At 39.1% G+C, this 17,345-nt stretch overlaps 1 protein-coding gene across 1 annotated transcript; it reads right to left on the reverse strand.

Annotated features, from left to right (window-relative positions):
• Positions 1-674: 674 nt before the first annotated feature.
• Positions 675-2,835, reverse strand: LOC109238640 (UDP-glycosyltransferase 73C6-like). The gene has a single exon (XM_019405125.1). The coding sequence runs from the start codon at positions 2,541-2,543 to the stop codon at positions 1,053-1,055; it is 1,491 nt and encodes a 496-aa protein (XP_019260670.1). The 5' UTR covers positions 2,544-2,835; the 3' UTR covers positions 675-1,052.
• Positions 2,836-17,345: the final 14,510 nt, after the last annotated feature.

Genomic DNA, 17,345 nt, shown 5'->3' on the forward strand with positions numbered 1-17,345 from the left:
TTAGCTTTTTTTTGGTGGTCCAAAATAAGTGATTTTTTCAGATTTCAAGAATTAATTAGTTATTCTTTTCCTACATTGCCCTTGGAGTAAATGATGTGTATGTGTTAGAAGTGTTTATATGAAGAGATAGTAAATGTTAATATGGTCAATTTTATTGCTAATTAATATTAAAAGGTGAATTTCTTAATATGTGTGAAAACAACCAAAAAATCATTTATTTTGGACCGGAGGGATACTCTGAAATCCTTTCGTTCCAAAAAGATTAGTTTGATGTGACGAATCAGCTAAGCGCTAGCTGAGGGGATCTGAAATTAATGAGCGGAGACTAATACTGTAGCCACTACTCTTTTTTTGGTGGCAATAGTGGAATCTTAGAACTAAAATATGTATCTTTTCAAACATAGGATATAATTGGTACGAAGGAAAATATTTTTCCCAGAATATAATTATTTTCTGGCAATTGAACTACAAAAAACATTCTCCTTAAAAATATTATTTGTCTTTAAAAGGGGTAAAACAATTTTCTTCGCTTAATAGTCCATTTGAAATAGTTTTTAAATTTAGAGAGGATTGATAGTGAGACAATGTTCTTTTGAAAATTACTTTCGTCATACCAAACACATCCAAAGACGATAATAGTGAAAGATGGAAATTGAGGGAAAACATACAGGAAGAGAAGCTAATCAATAAACCTTTTACTGTAAAGCGCAACTCATAGTTTCAACATTTAAATGGACAATTACTTAAAGAAAGTGAGAAATGAAAACACAGCAGCTAAATTATATTCCTAAATGACACAAATCACTATTCAGGGGAAAGGGTTTATGCATGACTACATATAAAGGGCAGCCCGATGCACTAAGCTGGGGAGAAGGACCGGACCATAAGAGTCTATTGTACGCAGTCTTACCTTACATTTCTACAAGAGGCTGTTTCCATGGCTCGAACCCGTGACCTCACATGGCAACAACTTTACCAGTTACGCCAAGGCTCCCCTTCTATGCATGACTACATATATTCTGGAAAAAAAACCTTGCTTGTCATAAGAACTATCAAGAAGTTGCCTCAACACTGCTCAAACTTTGTTGCATAATATCTTGAATCAAAGCCTCTATGTTAAGGTAAGATGAGCCACCTTCCTCTAAAGCCCTCTTTGCCATCTTAGCAATCTCTTTTGCCTTTCTACGTCGATCTTCTCCTTGTACACCCTTATCGAAGATCTTGTCAATGGCACTCTTTACATCTCCGCGCTGCATTACTAAGCCTGATTTCTCCTCCATTCCCCATGTAACAGCAGCCTTGACTCCCACACTAACACCAGTGCCTAACACTTCTGTTATCAATTTCTCATTAATAAACTGCTCAGCAAACAATGGACAAGTTATTATAGGCAAGCCAGAGCAGCACCCTTCTAGAGTTGAATTCCAACCACAATGTGTTAAGAAAGCACCAACAGATGGATGACACAATAAAAGTATCTGAGGAGACCAGCCTTTTATTAAAAAGCCTCTTCCTTTTCCTTTTATCCTTTCTTCAAATCTTTCTTCTTCAATCCACTTCTCTAACTCTTTTGATTTCTCCCCTCCTCTCAGTACCCATATGAATGGCCTATTTGATGCTTCTAAACCTAACCCAAGTTCTATAAGTTGTGAACATGTGAGGCCACAGATGCTTCCAAGACTGGCATAAACCACAGAGTTTGGTTGTTGCAAGTCAAGCCATTTTAGACATTGGTTCTCATCCAAAGAGACAGTTTTGCCTCTTGCAGCCTTTTCGGATTCCGATTTGTTGCTGGCTGAAACAGGGCCAATGCACCAGACTTTCCCACCTTTGATCTTTTTGAATTCTTCAACATATTCAAGTTCTAGTTCCTCAAAAGTATTGACAATAATCCCATCTGAGATGGATTCAGCAGCAACCATCTTATTGCGAACGTCGACCAAGTCTGGTGAGCCTGGATTCAGATTTTCAGGCAACTGTGATTTAGTCAACTCTATTCTATGAGGCAAACCTGGTACTACAAAAGGCTGAAAATTGGAGACAACCTCATGAACTTTAGAACTCTGCAATTTCTGTGTGCATGTAGAAGAAAAACAGCCCATACCATCAAAGAAAATCCTAGGAACTCTAAACTTACGTGCACTATCGACTGTCCAGGCCATGTTTTTCCCAGAAATTATGCAGCTAGGTTTAGGCTTAAGGTCACTGAACAATAATTCAAATGGTTTTTGCAACATGCTAGCAGCTACAAAGAAATCCTTAATCGAATCGCGAGAAGGTAAGGAATCCATATTCTCACATCCCTTGGGCATACCGGCTTGTACAGCTGGAAATTCGAGTTCAAGTATTCTGATCTGAAGGCCTGATTTGACAGAGTGATCAATACCTGATTTGAATCTGATGGTGTTAAGCGGTGTAGAAATTATAGAAACAATTACACCATGTTGTGCTAACAATTTAGCTAAGTCCACCATAGGGATGAGATGACCAGGGGACATTAAGGGCACAAGGACAAAGTGAACCTGAGACTTTTGAGCAGCCATTGAGTAATGCAAATATGCTCTTCAATTTGCCTGATGAATCAGGAGAGTGGAGAATTTATCAGAAGCTTTTGAGTGTTTCTTGAAAGTTGAAAATCAACTCTCACTCTCCACCTTCCATTTTTCTGTCCCCTCTCCCCCTTCTCCAAATCCCATATGATTAGAAAAATAATTTTTTTTTTTTTTGAGAAAAGCAAAAAGCTAAAGCTGAGATAGGTATAAAGTGACAGGGGAATACAAAAGCCTGATTCTCAATATATGCTTATCTTGGTGGCTGATGTGAAAGCTTAACCATGGAAGTCAACATACACAGGTCATGTCATATTTAAAAATTGCAACTGCATGCATATGCCAGTGCTTGTTTTATTTATTTTTCCAGGGGTAGAAGCCTTTATTTTTAGGGCTCTCTTCTCAGGGTGGAGTGGTTGAGGGGTTCAGAAACGTTGAGTAGTAGTTTTATTGTGTGCCTCACACAACTGACATTACACACACACAACTGACATTAGTTATGTGAGGCTCCTTTTTGTCTCACAAATTTGTGGACCCCAATCTTACACTTTTGGGTCCACAAAAATCTGAATCCACAAAACTGTGAGACAAAAAAGGTACCTCATACAACTAGTGTCAGTTGTATGAGAAACAAAATAAAATTTTCCAACGTTGAGAGCGGAGGTTGGAAAAAAATGCATTAGTTAGTATAGAAAGGATAAAATATGAAGGAAATGGGAAGTGAAGGAAGGGATAAATTATTCTAACTGCTATGATGGGACGGACAGCTAGGAGAAGAAATACAGCATACTTGAGCAAAAGAGATTAAGAAAACATATTTATATTCTTTTTCTTTTCTTTCATATATTCAAGCATCAGGAAGACTAGAAGTTGTTCGGGCCCAGGGCTTTGGTCTAGTAGTATAGCACATCGCATGATGTGTGGATTAAACACCCGTCATGGATTAGGACCCTCCAACTAACAAAAAAACTAATATTTCAGTAGAGAAGAATAGAGGGGCAGCTTCATTATCCACCAAATCTCGAACCGTGTGCCACTGGTCATTTCTGGATTATCAAGAAAAAAATATTGGATGTTGTTTACAACTGACCAGCTAAATATTTATGATTTCCTCATAATAATACTTACTACTCCCTCCGTTCACTTTTACTTGGCGCGTTTTGACTTTTCACGCCCCTTAAGAAATAATAAAATGAAGTGCATAATTTACATTAATAGATGCATATTTTATTGGATTCGAGAAAATGATTTGAAATGAGTAATAAATAGTGTGGGTATAACAGGAAAAAAAATTTGTTTTCTCTTGATATGCGTAAAGTGACAAGTAAAAATGAAAATCTATTTTTAGTATATATATGCAGAGTAAAAGTGAACGGATGGAGTACTTCAAAACAAGGAAAAAAAAGAATAACCCATTGAATGAAGCTCCATAGAGATAAGATCCTTAAAACAACAAAGGCATTTACTTCTGCATTTAGTTCTGCCATGTTTCAGCAGCTGATATGTTGGTACTAGGGCCAACAGTAATCTTAAAGGCAACCAGACTCAATGTTGCAACTGGCCAGCAAGCTTAGGTTTCCCATTTTAAAAGGGCATTAGGACTGTACTAAGCAATGAATCAGATCATAGAGACAAGCAGGGCTTCCAATATAAATGATCAACCAAAGAGGAGCTTCTAAGAATCTATACTTGAAGGTTAATGACTTGAACAAGATATTGTACTGAGAAGAAAATTTACACCATTGTCTGTTGTAAGAAAATAACCATTTACAGAATGAGCAAATCACATGGATCTTACCCACAAGGCTTTGACTGAGTAACATGTGATTTAGGAGCAAATAGCTCTACCAAGATATACTAACATAAAGGCATTGTTTTACAAAGTCATAAGAAGAAGTTGAACTCTTTATGTCACCCCCCCCCCCCCCCCCCAAATATACACCAAAAATTGGAGGCTTACACAACAGCAGAAAATGTCGTTGGCTACTGTACATGTTAAACCAATATAAGGGCTTGTAAAGCTGAGATACAATGTGAGACATTCCAGCTTTGGAGTAGACTGTAGTTTGTGACCAATCATATAGCTCCTAGAATCAAAGAAGCCCTGCACTCAGGTTCAAGACTTAGCAAGTTATAGTTCACATCACAATCATTATTTTGCTAGCAGGTTCCGATCGTTGAGTCAACTTGATCAAGTCGACCTCCTTTCCACAACCTTGAATTGAATGATTTTAGTAAAATCAACGGGCTGAAGAACAAGTTGCTCTAGAAATTGCATCTGTTGAAAGACTAGCTTTACCCACAAAGAAAACAAAAATCTAAAAGAGAAGGATCTCAAAAAGATTTTGTACATATAAACAATCGTAGTGATAACTCTAGAAGCAAATTTTGTTAAAAATAGATATAAGTACAGCAATAACTCTTATAGTAAAAGTAGTAAGACATTTTTTCTTTTTGATAAGGTAAACGGCATTCCTCATTGACATTGGCGTCTCATGAGCATGGCCGACCCAAAGGGAACGGCCAAGTCCAAGACGAGCACGACCGTCATTAGTAAAAGTAGTAAGACTAATTTCTCGAAATCTGGAGATATCGAACATCAGAGGTTCGATTATCCAAGTTACTAGTCATGTACTTGGATTAGTGCTTGCCACATTTTAGCCTAATCTAGGAGTTGAGCCTTATATGTGGCAGAACGGAGATCTTAATCCTGTCATTCAGTTTCAGTTCCTTACAGATAATCAAGACATATCACATGCCATTACTACTACTAGATCAGTTCCGCAGAAAACAAACGACTTAATCTGAAGAAGGTAATCAATAGAGCTTCATGTATTGTAAAACTGAGCAGAATCGGCCAAATTTTATGAATATAAGTTCCATGAAATGACATGGTGAATCATGTGTATTTCTGATGGAATTTTCTTTTGCTATAACACTTGTACACACGGAGGTCTTGGTTTCAACTTGGGCCAAATGCTAGTGAGAACCTTGCACTCTCACACTATATTACATTAAATTAGCTACAATTATATGGATCAGAAGAGAGTGCATTAAGCTCTTAGTGATTTTTTGAATTCTTTTTAAGAATCCAAGTTGCATATGCATACCATGTGGTACCCATTGGACATAGGTAGATCAATACAAAATTAAGAGTCTAAACTTATGCATTCACTTCATTTTGATCTTTTGTGAGTGATTTGCCTAAATCTAAATCAGCAAGCACAATTTTAGATGCCAGTCACCCTAACTTTAATTTCCAACAATTGACAATATTTCACAACTGATTCACCCAATTTACAGAAAATATTTGACGTCTAAGAAAGACAAAAACATTGCAATTATGAACTAATATAAGTCGAAAAGCGCACACCAAAGTAATTAGTGTAATACAAATATTCACAGTTCACTCTGAAAACTACATAACACATTAATTAATTTCAAAAGCAACTAGCAGACAACAATATCAAAACAGAAACACAGCGAGAAAGATACTAACATCAGGATTCTAGGGTTTATAGAGGAAAAAGTAAACGGCGGAAGATTGGAGAAAAAAATATGGACCATTTCTGGATTTGTGCGTGAAGTACCGGAAGGGGCAAATTCTGACGTTGAGCTCCGCTATATAAAGAAAGAGCTGCTTCTCTCTGTAGCCGATGACGGACAATTAGCTGGTTGGCGTTATAGCGAGCTCTGATTTCTTGTTTAAGGCCCACTTTGGTCGATAACTATCTAGGATTTTCACTTAGTTATACTATATTAGAAATTATTTCTCTAAGTGGGGATGCCTCTTTTGTAGACTACTGTCCATTGGAGTACTACTATTATAATTTACAATTGTTTTTCATTTTAAAATGGTAGCAAAATGCACTTGAGAAGTAGTTTATTGAGAAATGTATATTTTTAGTTGTTTCCTAATAATAATAGCTGATAATATATATATATATATATATATTTTTTGACTAACGAATGCAATTAATTTCCACCGACCGGCTAATTTTGTATTCTATCCTAGTTTATTTAAACATTTGGTCGTGTTATAGAAGTATCAACTTTTTTTTTGTAGCCTAAGTTGATCTTATTTTTGGACATACGGTGATGTCCAGACCACATTGTGTGTACATAGCTACTACTAGGTAACATGTCCATCAAAGGTTAGACAACGGAGTGTAATCCCAATCTTTTCAAAACTAATTGGATGCAAGTATTCATAATTTGATTGCAAATCTTTGGAGAAACACAAATCAGCTTCCTTTTTTCCCCATTAAATGTAGGAAGCTCGTTATTGCTTAACTGTCCGAAAAAGAGAACCACTAAATCAGAGTTTGTTAGGGATATTAGTATTATTACTACTAGGGAAGTTTGTTTTTAAATAAGTAAAACGACTAGGGTAGCATGAAATGCCATCATAGAATTATCAGTACTGGAAGTGGAACTAGTCAGGAATGATGAAGCCATTATCTGCAAAAAGCAGAAAAGAAATGAAAAATACAAGGTGGAAAGGTAAACAGTCAAAAGCCTTGTAACCTACAAAAAGAAAATACAACACCACAAATCTATTGAACGAGCAATGAATATATTATTATGTTTCCAAAAAGCAAATTTAATTTAGGATCAAGGCATAAAAGAAAATATGCCAAAGAGTGAGTGAACTGGATTCTAACATTCTAATGGATAAATATTTGACAAATGTTTGACAGAAATAGCTTTTGTAAGAAGTGCAATCTCACAGGAATAATTGCAACATTCAATTGCATAGTTGTCCCCTATTGCTAAATGATTTCCTAGCTTCCAAGGGGAAATTCTGATCAAACTTTTACCTATAAAACAAGGCAAATCTATAGTAGTAATAGCCAAGCTACCAAATCAAAATCTCGGCATAAAGAACTAATGTCTAGGAACAGCACGTGCAGCTTCTTCTAAGATTTTTCGAGCATCACCATCAGGTTCAGCAAGCTTACCAGAGGTCTGCAATAGCCATATTGAATCGATCAGACATCAAAAACCTCTTAACTACACATGATATAAATCAACGAAATGTTGCATCAGCTGCTAACCTTTCCATATATATTGGTCCTAGTAGGACAAGCCCCTGAAGCTTGTAATAATCTAACGACAGTTACATGTTCACCTCTGGCAGCATGATGGAGAGGCTTTTCAAAATCAACCAAACACGATTAGCGACAAGATGCTTATGTACTGTTTAGTTCTACAAAACAAAAACAAAGATAAAATTTTAGTAGAAATTCTTATCGTATCTGTCACGACCCAAAATCCATTAAGGATCGTGATGGCACCGGACACCACTTGTTTCGCCTAAGAAATAAATTTTTTGTATAATGTTAGAATTGGAGATGAAAAATCGGGTTACTGATAATCAAGAGACCAAAATAATAATAGGCTTTCTGAGAATAATAATAAAGCAGTAAGCAAAAGTTCTTATTTTAGTATGAGGTAAGTCATGTCCTTTTTCCAATACAATTTCCTCCTTTTATAGTTGATTCTAGGTAAAGGAAATAAATCTAAGCTTTAATGAGACAATTATAGGCAATAAATGACATTAAATGAGCCGCTACACAATCATTCCTATTAAATACCAATTTTCTAACGTATCAGGTATTTAATACTGAATTTGGACTCCTTTTTGTCTTCAGATTCATGTCTTCAATGCCTTTCGACCCGCTGGCTTTAAATGACTTCGAATTGGTTCGAGACTCGTGTCTAAACCGCTTCTCGTGCCTATTTCATTTCTTCTTCCCGTACCTGTTATTTCCCGTACCTTTTTCCCAACTGTTACGCTTTGACCACTTGTCCAGTCCACGTGTCATGCCACGTCATCTTCAATATAAATTCAACTTTTTTCCCAGTACACCACTGTCACACAAGCCAACAGCCTATTGCTAGTAAATTCTCGTTTTAATATTTTCGAATCATTTCTTCTAAACATTTAAACAATGGATAATAAACTTCACTGGATAAATAATGATGTCTTTACAAAATTTATTTACTGAATAATTCCGAAATCATCCCAGAACCCGGTGTCACAAGTGCACGAGCAATCACTAGAAAAATCAAATGAAGTACAATAACTGAACGGAATACAAATTTGGACGGAAAGTAAATACAATACACTGAAAGAGACTATGCTGGCTGGGGGTCGCCTCGAGAGATGCATCTCACCTAAGTCTCTGTATCATCCATGCAGCTACGCCCATTAGGCCACTAGAGGTACATGTGCCTGTGCAACAAAAATGCATAGCAAGTGTAGCATGAGTACAAAAACAACGTGTACTCAGTAAGTATCCCGTCTAATCTCGAAGAAGTAGAGACGAGAGGTCGACTTCGACACTTACTAATGGTCCAATAATATCATTACAATAAAGAAGTGAATAAGTATGAAACAGGGCGAATATATGAAATAAACATGTATAAAACACATAATACCATCCTTCTTCTTCATAATTTTACTCAAGTTTTCAGCTACCAAGCTCCCTCCATAACCGGAGCATATATGCACAATTATAGTGGTTTCCGTCAAGGAAATTATCAGGATTCAATTCAGGAAAAAATCCTTCNTATATATATATATATATATATATATATATATATATATATATATATATATATATAGAGGAAATGCCGAGGCGTACGGTCCGATCCAACATAAAAGTAAATTGTGCACTGCCGAAGGTCGAATGGAACAAACCATAAATGCATCTATTAACCTGCCGACGCGATCGGCCCGCTCCCATGAGAGTAGTAGAAGTAAATACCCCGCTCGCGAATCACACGTGCGACGCGGTCAAGTATAGATTTAAGGAATTTCCCCGCTCACGAATCATACATGCGGCGCGGTCGAATATAAAATTATTAATAAATCAAAATCCTTTTCTTGATCCTTTTAAAAAATAGAGACAATTCAACGTGAAGTTTTTAAGGTAATTTTCCCTCACTCGCGAAATATACATGCGATGCGGTTACACATAAATTCCTTAAGTTATTATTAGATTCCCCAATTCTTTTTGAAAGTACTAAGTTTAACGGTAACACTTAAATTCTTAAATTCCTCAATTAAAATACCTTTCAACACAATTATTACGCAACTTCAATCTTATTTCTTCTCAAGGCAAACAATAACATCGAGCAACAACAATATCAATAAAGCATGATGTAACCTAGGACTACCCGGACATAGGCATAATAGTAGCTATGCACGGACTCTCGTCACCTCGTGCGTACGTAGCCCCCACAAATAGAAGCACATAACCAATTAATTCACCTAAGACAATTCCCTCTTACAAGGTTAGAAAGGAGACTCACCTCGCTCCGAAGTTCCATAACCAGCATTCCACGCCCTTTTGAAGACTCCAACCGATGCACAACACTCCAAAACTAGCCAATAATTATTCAAACCCATTAATATACGCTAGAATACTCATTATAATCCAATTTACAACAATTTCTAACCCCGATCGAAAAGTCGGTAAAAATCACCCTCGGGCCCATGTGCCTAGATTCCCAAATTTTTTGAAGATAAAGTTTACCCATAACCTCACGAACTCAAATATATTATTTACTCTCAATTTCATGTCCAAAATCGTGGTCAAAATCCAAGAATACAAATTTTCTAGGTTTTCCTCAAACTTCCAAATTTCTACCAATTTTCATGCTAAAATCCATACATAATCAATGTATTTAACTCAAGATAGGTGGGGATAGCTTACCTTGTCATTGATGATGAAAACCCCCACTTGAAGCTCTCCAAAAATCGTCCAAACAAGAGCGAATGGAAGAAAATGGGCCAAACCCCCGATTTAAAGAACCTCACTGCCTCCAGCATTTTCGCACCTGCGGTCACTTGACCGCTTCTGCGGTTCCGCAGGTGCGGCCCCATTACCGCTCCTGTGGTTTCTCACCAGGCTGCCCTTTCCACTTCTGGGCCTCACCTACCGCAGGTGCGATCCCGCTTCTGCGGCTATATGACCGTATATGCGGTCTCTTCACTTCTAGCCCAACACCGCATCTGTGTCCCTCATGGCCGCTTTTGCGGCTCCGCACCTGCGGCCCAAGTCTCGCAGGTGCGGTTACTCAGAAGGCAGCTGTTTTACTCCTTCAAATTCCAAAATTGATCCGTTGACCATCCGAAATCCACCCGAGGCCCCCGGGACCCCATCCAATAACATCAACCAGTCCCATAACATAACGCGGACCTACTCGAGGCCTCAAATCACTTCAAACAACGCTAAAATCACAAATCACACTCCATTTCAAACTTGATGAACTTTAGAACTTCGAACTTCTTCATTTGATGCCAAAACCTATCATATCACTTTCGATTGACCTCAAATTTTGCGCATAAGTCATATTCGACATTACGGACCTACTCCAACTTCCGGAATCGAATCCGACCCTGATATCAAAAAGTGCACTTCCGGTCAAACATCTCAAAAACCTCCAAATTTCCAACTTATCGCCAAATGACTCCAAAATGACCTACGGACCTCCAAATTCACTTCCTATCGCGCTCCCAATACCAAAATCACCATACGGAGCTATTCCCAGACTCGGAATCCCAAACGGACATCGATAGCATTGAAATGCACTTCAACCCAAATTTATGAAATTCTTCCAAAATGCTAACTTCCCCAATAGGCGCCAAAACGCTCCCGGGTCATCCAAAACCCGGTCCGGGCATATGCCCAAGTCCGAAATCATCATACGAACCTGCTGGAACCTTCAAATTCCGACTCCGAGGTCGTTTACTCAAAAATCCAATCCTAGTCAATTCTTCCAACTTAAAGCTTTTGAAATGAGAATTTCCTTTCCAAATCCAAATCCGAACTTCCCGAATTTCGATTCCGACCTTACATACAAGTCATAATACCTGAGATGAAGCTACTCATGGCCTCAAACTGCCGAAGAATGCGCTAAAGCTCAAAACGACCGATCGGATCGTTACATTCTCTCCCACTTAAACATACGTTCGTCCTCGAACGTGCTAAGTACTGCGCTGGAGTTGTCTGAAATCGTTGTTAAACACCTTGTGCACCTACCCCTGTTATCACCACTCAGTTGAGCACATTAGCTCGATCAAATCTGAAGATATTCTCTTTTATTCAAGCATATAAGCTTAGAACCCAAGTTTCAACACCCGACACTCTCCGTCAGGCCTGCTGCCAACCTACGAACACTGTATCAATCACCACACGCTGCACTAATACACGATTGCATACCTTTGCTGAATCCACACTATGTGCTGCATAATTCACATAACTATTATAGCAGTCTCTGATAACAATAGCCAAAATTCGACGAATCTGATACTCCCAATGCACCTCATGACATATATAAGTATTGACCCAACTTTTGCACTACCGCCACGACGGAAGAGATGTGTAGAAATCCATTACCAACTGCCGAGTCAACATATCATTGAGTCTATACTCCTGACAAGAACCATCACCTCATTCTGAACCAAATAATGATAATTTCTCTTTGATATACTCCATATAATCCGATCGCACTAATCCTAGATCCAACAATCTCATCTTACCTAGTACGAGCTGCTCAGGCAATAAGCCACCCTAGACATGACCAAAAGTCTCATATGATGCCACAACGTGCCAATAAGCTACAAACTCGAACGTGATACATAAGGAAAACGAACCCTGGAAGGGACTACTCAAACCACGCAACTAATATGAACCTTCCTCAGAAAATGGGAAGTAAAACACACAAAAATTGAATATAGGGGACTGAACTCAACATCACACTGTTGCGGCGTGCAACCCGATCCAAACAACATACGACTCGCATAAGGAGATACACCCCGAGCTAATTGCTCATTATTACTAAATACCGAATATCGGTTGCAAACACGTTAAGTGCATAATACCATCCCTGGGGAGACAGATAGCGACATAAGCTATAAAACTCAAGCACAACTGAGGTGCGATATACATAATCTGAATCACAAGAGCCATCCTGCTCACCTAACACCATCGCTACGCAGAACCTCAACACATAATAAATTCATCAAGCCGTTTCACAATTCACTCGGCCCAATATAGCATTGCATGAAATAGCCGACGACGAAATAGCATCCAACATCCAAATACTCCTTTATAAGGAGCGCTATGCTGAAATGACACATCCGGCCCGATATAGAGCCCACCTTTATATTTAAATCCATCCACTAACCTCAAGCCGATTCCAATCGCACCGAACTAGGCTACTAACCTTTCATGGGTCCATAATAACCTCCTTTTCTCATAACATACAAGAACAACCAGCATAACCGGAGCAAACCTCAACAGTCCACAACCCAATAAACTGAGTGCCCTCCAGGCATAAATTCTCAAATTAGTGATACTACCACAATCTTCACACTAGGTTTAAATCATTAATCAATCAAGTGACTACATTTCACACTTATACAATCTTCCTGTGAGGTACGCTCCCACGACCTTCCGCACTAGATAACGAGTCTGCACATCCCTACCACCGGTCACACAAATGTTGTAAAGCATAACAAGAATCTGCAACCAAGATGCAAAGCCTCTTTCACAAAACACCGATCTCAGGTGACGCCGAAGACAATACCAGCTTACTCTAAACATTCAAATCCATTTCCCGCTCATTCGAGCTCGTGACATCCTTGCCAACACCGAACCGCGACCTCGGTTCCTCACTTTTAAGTTTTTATACCGCTCACTGCACCTAACATGCCGATATGCGACAGTATAAGAATTTCATCATAATCCCTGAACCACTAATAGGGTATACACTTCATCATACAAAAACTTTTTACTTAACTCATTCCAATACGCGAGTGAATTCTCATAACCGTAGAACATGCAAATCCTCAACTGATACACCCATTCCTATAACCCCTCTAGGAATTCGAAGTTTCTCATTCACCCAAATACCACACTGCAAGCTGAAGACATCATAAAACATTCGAGCGTCTTATCATAATCCGCTACAAAAGCTCGATTCTTAACCATACCACGGCTTGAAATCCTTAGGCGCCGTATTTTTAACCTTTGATTTCACTAGGACCATTGTTGAGAGTCTTCCACTCTGCTTGGTCCCGCATATAATCAACTCTGAGGCTCTGCTGGCACATGAACACCCATCTCGATGAAGCACCCGGCTGAATCACTTCCTTTGTAAATCACCTCTGTACGAAGCATAAATCCTGAATCTTTCCAAAGCCTGAACATGAGTCAATAAGGCCAACTATAGCACACCTTTGTCAATTCCTTTGTTCAAGTTACCACTTATGTTTTTTTCCCTTGCTGAAATAACTTATCAATACGCCAATAACCCGAAATCTCACAAGAAGATAACAATGCACCCAATCGTAGGCGGTGGGACTCTCCCACTTAGCTTGAAGCCACCATTACACAACTCTAGAACCCACCAAGATTCTTTCTTCATTGTTGACATGATCTTGCACAACCACCCCGCCAACTTCCTCGAAATCCTTCTGTTCGATCTTTTTACCGGATAGCCAGTAATTCTTCGCAGAAGCTTTGCCAACACCACGAAACCGTTGATCTGCTCACAGGAGATAACCCACCTGTGGAAATTACATGCCAGCATCTCCCAACGATGCTGCACTGCACAATTAGTACGAAATCCGCATCCCAACCTGAGCCCATGCTCGTTCGCTAGATGTACAAGCCTATTCACTCCTCATGGACATCAACTAATGTGCGACAATATCTTCCAATTAAGAGTCATGTTGCATCCTTCTTCATATCAAGCAACTCCTTTCTGCCGTATCAAATTTCCCGCCGCATAATAGCCGATATTACAAATCAAGCCCGTGGACCAAATCACCATCCACTAAAATTCCCAAATCACTCTAACTTTTCCTCAAGGTATGTATTTATCCTGCCACTGAACCCATATACTACTCTGCCACTCTCCCACTTTGGGCAAACTCACTTCTTTAAGCAACTACTCAGTTCCTGTTTTTCCACACTAGGCCTTCTAGAAGTTTAATCACCACGAGACACTCCCCACATGTCATTTCTCGTCCTTTTCTGCCCAGTTGTTGCCTTAAATCAATATCTAGCTCTGTAGCACTTGCACCAACAGGTTGCTACTACTTTAAACCCTTCCAAAGATCATCTTTCTCAAGTCATCAACATTAGAAATACCGATTCGATCCTGAACCACCGCACACCGCGATCTCTAACAGCCACTTCTCCAATACCATCTCCCCATATCATGCCCCAAAGGTGAATTGTAGAAGATCATAACACCGGCAAACTTAACACATACAACCGAGGACGACGACACCACGCCGCAAATAAAACTTCCACCACACTTGAGAACACCAAGTCGCGTTAATTACTCTATCAACCCAAACCTGATCATTTATAATTCGATTGCCTTTCCTCCGCCGGAAATAAAATACCGAATATTTGAATCATGCACTGAGTAGACCTCCTTTCAAGTCATCCACTAACCCGACATATGAGCAAGTATCCTACCATCACATCAACACTGTGCGATAACCAATCATGAGCATCATAGCAACCTGTGCATAGCCTCAAGCTCTCAAAAGTGCAACTACCGATCTGAAATGACATAATATCCTTCCGCAAGGCGATGACAATAGCCCAACCAACTATACCGGTAGAAACATCCCGCATCTATAGTACCATTAAAATTCCTCAATTTCGATTTATAATAAGCGCTTCGCGTCGCATAAGACTGAGTAGGAAGGAAACAAGGGCATAAGCCTCAAAGGAAATCAAATTGCATGATGAGGAATCAAGAAGGGAAGTGCTCCTAACAGACTTGTAGCCTCTCGAAGATAAGTACAGACGTCTCTGTACCGATCCGCAAGACTCTAATAGACTCGCTCATGACTCGTGAGACCTAAGGGAACCTAGTGCTCTGATACCATGTTGTCACGACCCAAAATCCATTAAGGGTCGTGATGGCGCCGAGCTCCACTGTCCGGCAAGCCAACACCATACAGTACACTAGGAAAATCAAATGAAGTACAATAACTGTCTGGAATACAAATTTGGATAGAAAGTAAATACAATACACTGAAAGAGACTATGCTGGCTGCGGGTCACCTCGAGAGATGCAACTCACCTAAGTCTCCGTATCATCCATGCTGCTACGCCCATTAGGCCACTAGAGGTACATGTGCCTGTGCAACAAAAATGCACAGCAAGTGTAGCATGAGTACAAAAATAATGTGTACTCAGTAAGTATCCCATCTAATCTCGAAGAAGTAGAGATGAGAGGTCGACTTCGGCACTTACTAATGGTCCAATAATATCATTATAGTAAAGAAGTGAATAAGTATGAAACAAGGTGAATATATGAAATAAACATGTATAAAACACATAGTACCATAGTGGTTTCCGTCAAGCAAATTATCAGGATTCAATTCAGGGAAAAATCCCTCATATACACCGGCTTCTGGCCAAGTGTTACGCATGACTCCATGAGTATAATACATATATATATATATATAGGAAATGCCGAGGCATACGGCCCGATCCAACATAAAAGTTAATTGTGCACTGTCGAGGGTCGAACGACGCGAACCATAGATGCATCTATTAACTTGTCGAGGCGATCGGCCCACTCCCATGAGAGTAGTAGAAGTAAATACCCCGCTCGTGAATCATACATGCGACGCGGTCAAGTATAGACTTAAGGAATTTACCCACTCGCGAATCATACATGTGACGTGGTCGAATATAAATGTAAGGATCTTCCCCGCTCAAGGATCATACATGCGACCGCGGTCGAATATAAATTTATTAATAAATCAAAATCCTTTTCTTGATCCTTTTCAAAAATAGAGACAATTCAACGTGAAGCCTTTAAGGAAATTTTTCCCCGCGCGCGAAACATACATGCGACGCGGTTACACATAAATTCCTTAAGTTATTATAAGATTCCCCAGTTCTGTTTGAAAGTACTAAGTTTAACGCTAACACTTAAATTCTTATATTCCTCAATTAAAATACATTTCAACACAATTATTACGCAACCTCAATCTTATTTCTTCTCAAGGCAAACAATACAGCGAGCAACAACAACATCAATAAAGCATGATGTAACCTAGGTCTACCCGGACATAGGCATAATAGTAGCTACGCACGGACTCTCGTCACCTCGTGCATACGTAGCCCCCACAAATAGAAGAACATAACCAATTAATTCACCTATGGGGACAATTCCCTCTTACAAGGTTAGAAAGGAGACTCACCTCGCTCCGACGTTCCATAACCGGCATTCCACGCCCTTCCGAAGACTCAAATCGATGCACAACACTCCAAAACTAGCCAATAATTATGCAAACCCATTAATATATGCTAGAATACTCATTATAATCCAAAACTAGCCAATAATTATGCAAACCCATTAATTTACAACAATTTCTAACCCCGATCGAAAAGTCGGTAAAAATCACCCTCGGGCCCACGTGCCTGGATTCCGAAATTTTTCGAAGATAAAGTTTATCCATAACCTCACGAACTCAAATATATAATTTACTCTCAATTTCATGTCCAAAATCGTGATCAAAATCCAAGAATACAAATTTTTTAGGTTTTCCTCAAACTCCCAAATTTCTACCAGTTTTCATGCTAAAATCCATACATAATTAATGTATTTAACTCAAGATAGGTGGGGATAGCTTACCTTGTCATTGATGATGAAAACCCCCCACTTGAAGCTCTCCAAAAATCATCCAAACAAGAGCGAATGGAAGAAAATGGGCCAAACCCCCGATTTAAAGAACCTCACTGC

This window comes from Nicotiana attenuata, unplaced genomic scaffold (genome assembly GCF_001879085.1).
Source record: "Nicotiana attenuata strain UT unplaced genomic scaffold, NIATTr2, whole genome shotgun sequence".
NCBI lineage: Eukaryota > Viridiplantae > Streptophyta > Magnoliopsida > Solanales > Solanaceae > Nicotiana > Nicotiana attenuata.

What these genes read in the sequence shown, in the direction of transcription:
- LOC109238640 (XM_019405125.1), bottom strand. Translation starts at nt 2,543, where the DNA reads ATGGCTGCTCAAAAGTCTCAGGTTCACTTTGTCCTTGTGCCCTTAATG.